General features: G+C 37.1%; 2 protein-coding genes across 2 annotated transcripts; both read right to left on the bottom strand.

Annotated features, from left to right (window-relative positions):
- Window positions 1-512: 512 nt before the first annotated feature.
- Window positions 513-5,210, bottom strand: LOC142546620 (glycine-rich domain-containing protein 1-like). The gene is given in 10 exon segments (XM_075654434.1): window positions 513-902; window positions 905-1,133; window positions 1,207-1,374; window positions 1,551-1,746; window positions 2,057-2,595; window positions 2,831-3,280; window positions 3,446-3,700; window positions 3,797-3,914; window positions 4,529-4,676; window positions 5,093-5,210. Coding segments are annotated over 9 exon segments (2,307 nt in total). The 5' UTR covers window positions 4,675-4,676; window positions 5,093-5,210; the 3' UTR covers window positions 513-696.
- Window positions 5,211-6,355: 1,145 nt separating this feature from the next.
- LOC142546618 (uncharacterized protein At4g37920) lies at window positions 6,356-9,066 on the bottom strand. Its single transcript, XM_075654433.1, has 6 exons — window positions 8,848-9,066; window positions 8,469-8,746; window positions 7,906-8,071; window positions 7,297-7,541; window positions 6,990-7,177; window positions 6,356-6,908 (listed from the first exon to the last, which is right to left on the bottom strand). The coding sequence occupies exons 1-6, from the start codon at window positions 9,005-9,007 to the stop codon at window positions 6,704-6,706; spliced, it is 1,242 nt and encodes a 413-aa protein (XP_075510548.1). The 5' UTR covers window positions 9,008-9,066; the 3' UTR covers window positions 6,356-6,703.
- Window positions 9,067-9,299: the final 233 nt, after the last annotated feature.

The following is a 9,299-nucleotide window of genomic DNA, read 5'->3' as shown; positions in this document are numbered from 1 at the left end:
CACCATCTTCCCACATCTACTATGTACTTGTCATTTTGTTGAGTTGCAGTGTTATTTTCTTATATTTAATTATTTGGCCTATTGAACCTGTAGCTTTTAAGGGATTTAAATTTTTTTTTTTTGGGATATCATATCCCTACTCTATGGGATCTCGAACATTCTGATCCCAACACTTATCGGATACGGGATTGGGAGAAAAAAAGACTCCTAATTTTTATCGGGATTGGGAGAAAAAAAGACTCCTAATTTTTATCGGGATAAGGATTGGGTACAAGGTTTATGAGACGGATCCCTACCCGATCCCACACCTATATGATAGTGACTGAGATGGGTTTTTATACCAATACACACGATACATATTCCCATCACCCATTGATTCAAGCTGATTTACTACTGTTCAGTTGAGGTTAATTTATCAAATTTAGCAATATAATTTCTTTATACGTAGCACAAGTTTCTGGCATAAGGTCAAAGATAATATTGGAGATGAGGGTGACGGAGCGATAACAAAATAATTTAAATGGAAAGCTTTATTTTATTAAACCAAGTTGCATGCTCTCAACGTGCACAGATACAACACAAACTTTTAATCAGGCAGACAAAGAGACATTCACATTCCGGCTTTGGACATCACCAACATCGGACATGGGAACATGCGTAAAGGATTCCACGTTTACTGTACTAGGGACTCGGACCTCACGCCACTAATATCTCATTTCCTTGGATTATACTTTGATTTGCTTGTCCATCAGCATCCGCTAAGTTGTTTCCACAGCTACCCCCACAACCTCCGCTGCCACAACCGCCGCAGCCACCATTCTTTGCCATGCCTCCACACCCACCGCCACAACCTCCGCAGCCACCATTCTTTGCCATGCCTCCACACCCACCGCCACAACCCCGCCACAACCGCCACAACTTGCCATGTTTCCACATCCACCCCCACCACATCCACCGCAGCCTCCAGAGTCTGTAGTAGTTCTTCCATTCATACCCTTTAGGTTAATTTCTTTGATTGAGTGTCGTGCCTCCTTCGTATGTACTCTAACATTAGCATGCATCTCTTTGATCAATACGTTGCCAAGCATAAAGCTGAGTATAATTGCGGGAAGAAGGAACCACTCATCTTTGACCTGACACTTTCAAAGGAACCATCTCAGAGAAACAGGGGAGATATCGATACTTCTTTTAAGCAAATAAGTTTACCTTAACAATGCCAGATTTCATGTCAAGTAATGCCACCGCCCTGCCATAGGGGTGTTCAGCAGAGAATTCTACTGCTGTTATTAGGTGGCTTTCAAGCTCATTTTTGTGTTTATGTTTCAAGCAGTCTGTTGATTCATAATCAAGCCTATCACCACTGAAAAGTCTAACCTGCACAGTAGATATACACATAACGATAGTGACCATCAAATACAAATCTATGATTCATAGAAAAATGATTCAAGGATCAACACTTTATGAATCTGAATTACATGGCCCCGTTGTTCCACCATTTTGCATTAATTTTTCGGGGTTTGTGAAATCTAGTAAAAAAGGGAAACACGTACATTCTGAGGGCCAAACAGCTCCAAGAGGTGGCCATCATCTTCGTTTGAATTTGGAAACTTAAGGGACCATGGAGAATTTACAAATGCCCACTTCGAGTCGGCAAACTCAGCCAGCAAGCATGTTTCACCTGATTGCATGATGCCCACCAACTTTCTTCCAACTATGGTTTTCTTACCCTTAAACTTCTTGAAACCTCTGCAATGAGTCCATAAAACTTAAGTGATTAGAAAATCCTAAATCTGAAAAGGATCAAGAAAAAAATCACCGTGACTCGAGTAGATAAACACAAATTTCAGACAATGGAATATGAATGTTTTCTTCATGAAATTCCATTTCTTCTACTTGACCATGAAAAAATTTGCCTTCAGTAATGATCCATAACAATCAAGTTGCAGCATAATAGGTAACTTAGAGAAAATAAGTATACCATAAATTTGCTACACATATCAAAGACCTAGACCACTGGAACTCACATAACAGAAGAAAAACGTGGAATTTAATTTACCTGATCTTTAAACTGATGATAGTATCTCCAGCTTCATTGACAACTCTAGTCCAACTTTTAGCCAATTGGTTCCTTCCTGGTCGTGGGAAAAGGCAAGATCTTTTCATGAACGGCTGAGTACGAATCATACGAAGAACATGTGGTGTCGGAGTTGGCGTAGTAACTGAGATGGCCACTCGTAGGCCAATTGGTTTGGATTCTGTCATATTTGAACTCGGCACCAATTCCACCCATTTCTCCACCATTGGGTAAGAACCTGGGGCCAATAAATGTTCTAAATGTATGGAACAGCTGCCCATAGTTTTGTATGACTTTAATACTGGTAAGCTGGAAGGTATGCATGACATAAGTTCAAGTATCAGATGCCCAGTTGGTTCACAATTGAAGGAAGCCACCTGTTTGTCTCCAGATTCAGTTAAAATTGTAAAGCTCCGCTTTGCATTGAAGATTGCATCAGGTTGAGTTTTACTGAAGAACACCAAAAGACTTCCTTTGTGCCCCTCCGGCAGATTTCTTACATCCACGAACTCTAGCATTACCTGAAATTTTCAGGATCACATTAACACCGAAGGTGAACCTATAAAAAGTTTTCAAAATCAACTGCTTTTCATGGTTCCAGTCTCGCTTCCCACACTCCCCCAAACATGGTAAGAATCAAAGTTCTTCAATTTAATCCTACCTGTATTTCTTTTTGTTTATGCTTGAGTACGAGCAATTAAATTTATGGAATATTAAAAGCCTTACAGACTGCTACAAAGGTCTTTATAAAAATACCTCCACTACTTTCATCTCAGGAAGTGTAATGCTTTGACTTCCATCGGATGTGGCCATTTCCTCGGTCAAGAAGCCGGAGTAAGGAGTAGTTCTGACTGGCAAAGGGTTGCTACCTCTGTACATTGCTCCTGCTCTCCAATATCTAGAACCATACAGTTCCTCCCAGTTCTTTGTAGTCCCTGAAAATCCAACATCCAGTTTCTGCCCTTTAATTCTGTCTGAATCAGAGTCATCATGTTCTAATACTTTTCCCATTACTGCTACGAGTTCTTTGCAATACGAAACTGGATGCAACTGGTGAGTGTGCCAAATGAGGTCTATATCATAAGTTGGAACTGAGAAGCTTTTGATGAATCTCTCCTTATTTCTCTTAATAAGGTGCAAAAATCCTTTGTACCTAGCCACAGATCCCTCAAGATAGTTTTCATTGTTCATATGGAGCCTGGACACCTATGATACACATAAACCTTAATTAAGTAACAATGACATGTATGTATATGTGTGTGTGCGCGCATTTGAGTCATTCTTAACTCGATCTTCTCCAAAATAATGTTAGATTGCGCATACGATAAGCTACGGGGTACAAAGTGAAAACAAATTAAAATATTATGTCACCTGGTAAAAGAATGGACTTTGCCTCTGAACAGCTGACACTAGATCATACATGGTGCACTTTTCGCCTCCAAGTTGCTTTACATTTGAATTGTCATTCAAAGCGTCAGCTAGATCCAGTTCATAGGGCTCATCAGGGTATAAATTCTTCCAAATTTCTTCAGATGACTTCATCAAAGTTCCTCCCACAGTAGAAACAACATTGGAATTGTCCAGAATTCTCCCATAGAACTCCTCACAGTCAGATTTGTACACGACCTGGAATATGAGATCACAGATAAATTTTCTATGCATCAGTTCTACTGTAGAGTCAATAAAATAAAGGCAAACTGCAAAATGGAATTACAAGCATACTGGATTTAGCCTGTGACAATGCCAAATCCATTCACAGTCAAATGGAACCACCAATGGGCCTTCACACAGTGGGGATTCAGAATGTTTTGCCAGCAAAGGAATCCAACAAGTATTGTACCTGAAGGGTTACAATTAGACAAATTAAATCGCAAGTACAACAACAATCAATGTCCTTGGTACAACTCCGGCACCTCTGAGTAAACTGAATATTGTAGAATCTAGGTTTAAGGCATCAAGAATATGCACAAACAAATATCACAATCATTACGCCATTATTTGTTGCATTACAAATCGAATGCTCAATCAATCATGGGTTGACTAATAAGCTCGGAAGACTCTCCGACCACGAAGGCTGTTTGGGCCATCGTCTCGTATTGTGCTCTCATTTAAAGTTGATGGTAACACAGAAAAGGTGAACTATTATATTAGCGTCGATAACGTGGTTTGTTTTCATACGATAGTTTGGATTAAGATGCATATATCAAATGTTGAACGGATTGAGTTCTGAGGTGGATAATATCACGTCCACATCAGCTCCACAAGCTATGGAGGAGGTATTGACAAGTGAATAAGGTCAGTATTTCGTGTCGGCTCTTCATGGCCTAACATTTTGTTCCACAGCATTTATAACACAAACCATCCGTCAATCTATGAAACATCTGCTTTTGAATAGTTAAAGAATCCAGAAAATATAGATTTTCAATGCCAGCAGTTTTGGAACGAAAATCTTGCCTGGTAATGGCCCTTTCTAGACCCCGCCCTTCATAAAGCCAACGCTTTCTATCCACAGCCGCAAGAAACTGGAGCTGCCTTTTTGCCGCGGATACAAGGTCTACGCTTATTTCAATGCTCTGCGCTTTTTTCCACTCCATCTCCATTCCTTAATATTTCACCCACAAAATTCAGCTCTTAATGAAACACGGTGCACTGATTTGCAGATCTTTACTTAACAGACCGTTTACAAATATAAATATACTCTATATTAATCGAAAAAAATTGTAACAAACAAATAACCAAGAAACTACACAAAAACACAGAGATCATCCAGAAAGCCAAATGAACTAAGTGGAATCAAATAAGAACTCACCAGCCCGAAAACAGACGCGTATCACAACAGATTTTTCAATCAATCGATATTCAAAGGCCAATATAACCAAAAATATTCACGAGCAAAACTTAAAATCACCAAAATGGCAAGAGCAATAGTGATGATCACGCAAACATGATCATGATCATCAGAAAGAAAAACTAAAGAATTAATCGGGAAGCATAAAAGAAGATGCAGAGAACACTCACTTAACTAGTTGATCGCAATTTGCCGAAGGAGGAGTTCGCTTTGAATATGAAGGAGAAATGGACAATGGATATGTTTATAAACTCTTTCGTAAGCAGTAAACGAGTACGATATCCAAACTGGTGAAGTACAACTAGGAATTTGAAGGACGAAACTACCCTTAGCAAATCATTACCCATACGTTTTGACAAAATCTACCTGACACGATATCACATGTGTTATTTTTATGATACATGTCTTTAATTTGGGTCATTTATAAAAAATTTATATAATTTTTTATGCTAAAATTATTTATTTTTTATTGTGAATATCGATATGATTGATCTATTTCACATATAAAGATTCATGATATCGTCTCACAAAAGACATACTCATACGTTTTTATAGTTTATTTATTTATTTATCACATAGAAGTAATTATGAGATTTTATCTTTTCAACTAATTTTAGGAGACTCTTATTTACAATTTTCCTTTTTAAATTTTATTTAATTTTTTTTTTTTTTGCCTTTACGAAATTTTATGTGAATTATATGGTTACCGAATGATGTAGACTTGCGAGGGCAAAGTCGGTAGATCATCTGGTCGGGGGTTGTTTCGAGAGACGATTATGTACTATAACAAAATAATTTTTCAGGCGTCAGCAAAATTTTTTTGATCATTTTTAATTTTAAAATTATGTGTTTTGTTTAAATTAGTTCTTATTCCAAATTGGGTTTGACTTTTTTATATGGTAAATCTTGGCAATTGTTTTAAGATGCATTCATGAGATACAAATTCATTGAAAAAAGAAAAAGAAGAAGAAGAGGACGAAAATGTGAATTTTTCTTACATGGTTCAGACAAAAAATCGATTTCGAGGCATCGAGATATCATCCCATCGAATCAAAAATAAATTTTAAAAATTTAATATTAGTTAAATAATTTATTTATGAATTTATACATCAGACTGGCTCGACGACACGAAAGAAACGTGAATTGCTGTTTTGCCAACGGAAAGACCGTTTGGAGTCACTCATATTGTGCACCATCCAACACGCGATTTAAAGGCTACACATTCCAAGAAAAGGATACACCCAAAGATTGGTTTGAGTTGTTCAATTCAAAGATAACTTTGATAAATCAATGTAATTTTTTAATTTGATTCCACCCCCCCCCGGAAATTTAGTAAAAGTAATAGACGGAATTAAAGATTCTCCTTGTTTTCTTTTATGGACGTAAAACCCACCACTGTTACTTTTCGTTATGCACGAGATAAACCCCCAACAAACATTAAAGATTCTTCTTTGGATGTACTGTATTTCGGTCTAGAGGATGATATAATTTCAAGAGGGATGACTCGCGTAAGATAAAACAATAAATTTTTCTAAAATACAAAGTTAAATTTTCTCATTTGATCAGAGTAAAAGATGATCCTCATGGGGATGCCTAGCCCTTGTGAGCTTCTCTGGCAAAATCTTGCAAGCATCTTTAATATTCATCAGCGCAAAATAGGTATCGATCTTACCCTTCTTGCCACACCCTAAACATATGGGACTGGTCGCATGTTGCGATAGAATCCAAGCTCCGGCGATTGAAGCACCATGCTTGGCAGCAACAAGCCAGGAAGTAGTTGTTCACAACTCCTCTGAGTTTGCATCTTTTTCGATTGTATTATTCCGCTCCAAGTACTCTTCTTCGATAGTTTCTTTCAATATGAAAAGTCTCTGGATCACCACAGGTCGATTCATTTTCTTGGCTTCCCGAATTTCGGTTTCTTCTTGGCTCAGGTGGTATGCGTCGAGCATGATCTTAACCCATTTGTGCAGTTCCTTAGGTGTTCTATCATATTGAAACATGTTAAAATAATGAAAGGAAATACTTGAAATATTTATCAAGATTTGAACAGGATATGCGATTTACGTGTATATGGCATTTTGTTCTTTGACATCACGTTCATCACCAGGAGAGAAGGCTGTGGCTAGCGCTGAAAATCGCTCTTCAGGATCAACTATGTTCAGCAAATACTTGAGCAGCTTGATTTCTTTGGGTACAATACTCCTTAAACTACTTTGTGTCGTCTTGTACAAACGGTACATTATTTCTTTCACCTGTTATTTTTGACTTGCAGTACTTATTCATATAACACTAAGCATATTCTCGAGTAAATGAGAATACAGTAGCACAAAGAATGGCATTTTGAAGCCAAACGCGGTTAAAACCATACTACCTCATTTTTCATGCTTGCAGACTCCTTTGCAGATGCCCAAGCACCATTAATCAGTAGAATCAAGGATGAGTCAAGTTCTTTCGCCTTAGCAAGGCTTTTGATCTTTTCGCAAGCCACATCGATTGAAGGGGAATTCAAGATGTCATCAAATTTTTCCTGGGCGGTGTCTAAAGTGCCCACAATCTCCAAAGTGTTATCAAAAGCACTAACCGCTGCTAAGCATCTAGCACCGAGTCGGGCAATCGCTGCCAAATCATAGGAACACATGCAATGCTCTTTAGCCATTGTTAGCCAAGTAGAATCATACGGAAGCTTTTGTAATAATAATAATAATAATAATAATAAAATAATCATACGGAATCCTTGAGTAGGTGACATAAGCATTTTGCTAGGACCTAAGCTACCTCATTATATGAATCAAATATTCTACCTAATTAAACAAATTTAACTAAACTTTAATCATATTAAGCAACTATTATTCTTATAGCACACCCTCATAAAATGTTTCTCCAAAATACAGAATACCATTACTCAATCAAATAAATAAAAGTAACACAAGAAAAACGTAATCTGCTATGGGGTGGGGTGTCAAATGGTAAGGCATATTACTATCTTGGTCCTCCAACCCATCATAGGTTTCCGAAAGTAAAGTGAGATGCCGAAAGAAGTCTCCTGTGAAATCCTTTCTTCGCTTTGCTACAATCGCGTTTATGTCAAGGGGACTATCTTGTACCTCCTTAAGAAGTTGAGTATGCTCTTCCATTTCATCGTCAATCTGCAAACACGCATGCATTCTTGAACAAGACCTAGCAAACAAACACTCTTTTTCTAAAGCAATGCACATCCAAAGCCCAAAATTCATCCCATCAATCCTCAGAACTTGCAATTTTTCAATGACTGAACACAAAATCTGACCCTTTTTTTTCTTTTTCTTTTTTTTTTTTGGCATTCGACCCCGTACTTCCACCACCAGAAATCAGCATTTGATAAAGTTCTAACAATGTGGAGTGAACTATGAGGCCAAAAATTCAATCTTGGAATGAAATCATTCAAATTATATTTACACAAATTCACAAGAAGGAATCTGGTAAAGTTATAAAGGCCAGTCCAAATAAGAAATCGTAATTTCTATCAAAAAAGAAAATAAAAGAAAAGCCATTGACTAACAATACCTTTCTAACTTTTCTTGACAATTCAATCAATCTTTGCTTCATTTGAGCATCATTTTCAGCATCAGCCCTCACTTTACACCGAGTATAAAACCTTTCCCGGTATTTATTCCACTCATCTCTGAAAATCAACAATCTCTTCCAATCTTTAGACTTAGGTTTCTCATTTAAGAACACATCAATCATCTTGTCACAAAATTGGGTCATTGTGCATCCTTCTACTACTTCAATATCAGTCTCAACATCTGCTTCTGCCTCGGTAACAGGAATGGCCAAGAACCCTTATTTAACACCAAAATAAAAAAGGAGAACTGAACATTATACAAGATTGTAACGAAGAATCGAAAAGAATCAAAGCATAGAAAACAAATTCACAACTCACGAATATTACTCTTTGGTTTGTGGGGAGTGGAGTGGTAGGATTTAAAGTATGATAGCATGAGAGGGGAAGTAGATATGGCGCGTAATTTAGACGAAATGGAGGGTAATTCGGCAGGAAAGGGAGCCATGGCAGCTCTGAAGATTGAGGGTTTAGCTGCCATGGTCTAGCTCCTCTGTCCAATCCTGAAATTTTGTTTGCTTAATCGTTTTTGTTGTCTAAGCTTCTTGTCTAAATATATATTTAAAATATATTCGAATTATCAAAAAAAATTTATTTTCTTTTAATTTTATTAAATCAGAATATAAAGTTAACCAGTTTATTGATTTTATTAAATCAGAATATAACGAGTTTAAAAATCAATAAAATATCTGATGTGTATGCTTCAAAGACGACCTAAATTCATATATATATTCTAGAAAAAAAATAATGATCAACGAATTTTTAAATAGAGT

Source organism: Primulina tabacum, chromosome 5 (assembly GCF_025594145.1).
Source record: "Primulina tabacum isolate GXHZ01 chromosome 5, ASM2559414v2, whole genome shotgun sequence".
NCBI lineage: Eukaryota > Viridiplantae > Streptophyta > Magnoliopsida > Lamiales > Gesneriaceae > Primulina > Primulina tabacum.
The sequence above is the reverse complement of the archived record's forward strand: the minus strand, read 5'-3'. Positions and strand labels throughout refer to the sequence as shown.

Coding starts and splice junctions, on each gene's coding strand:
- LOC142546618 (XM_075654433.1), bottom strand. CDS start 9,007: ATGGCAGCTAAACCCTCAATCTTCAGAGCTGCCATGGCTCCCTTTCCT. Junction 8,072..8,468: donor TGTCAAGAAAAGTTAGAAAG/GTATTGTTAGTC, acceptor GCGTGTTTGCAG/ATTGACGATGAAATGGAAGA. Junction 7,178..7,296: donor CTGCAAGCATGAAAAATGAG/GTAGTATGGTTT, acceptor CAAAAATAACAG/GTGAAAGAAATAATGTACCG.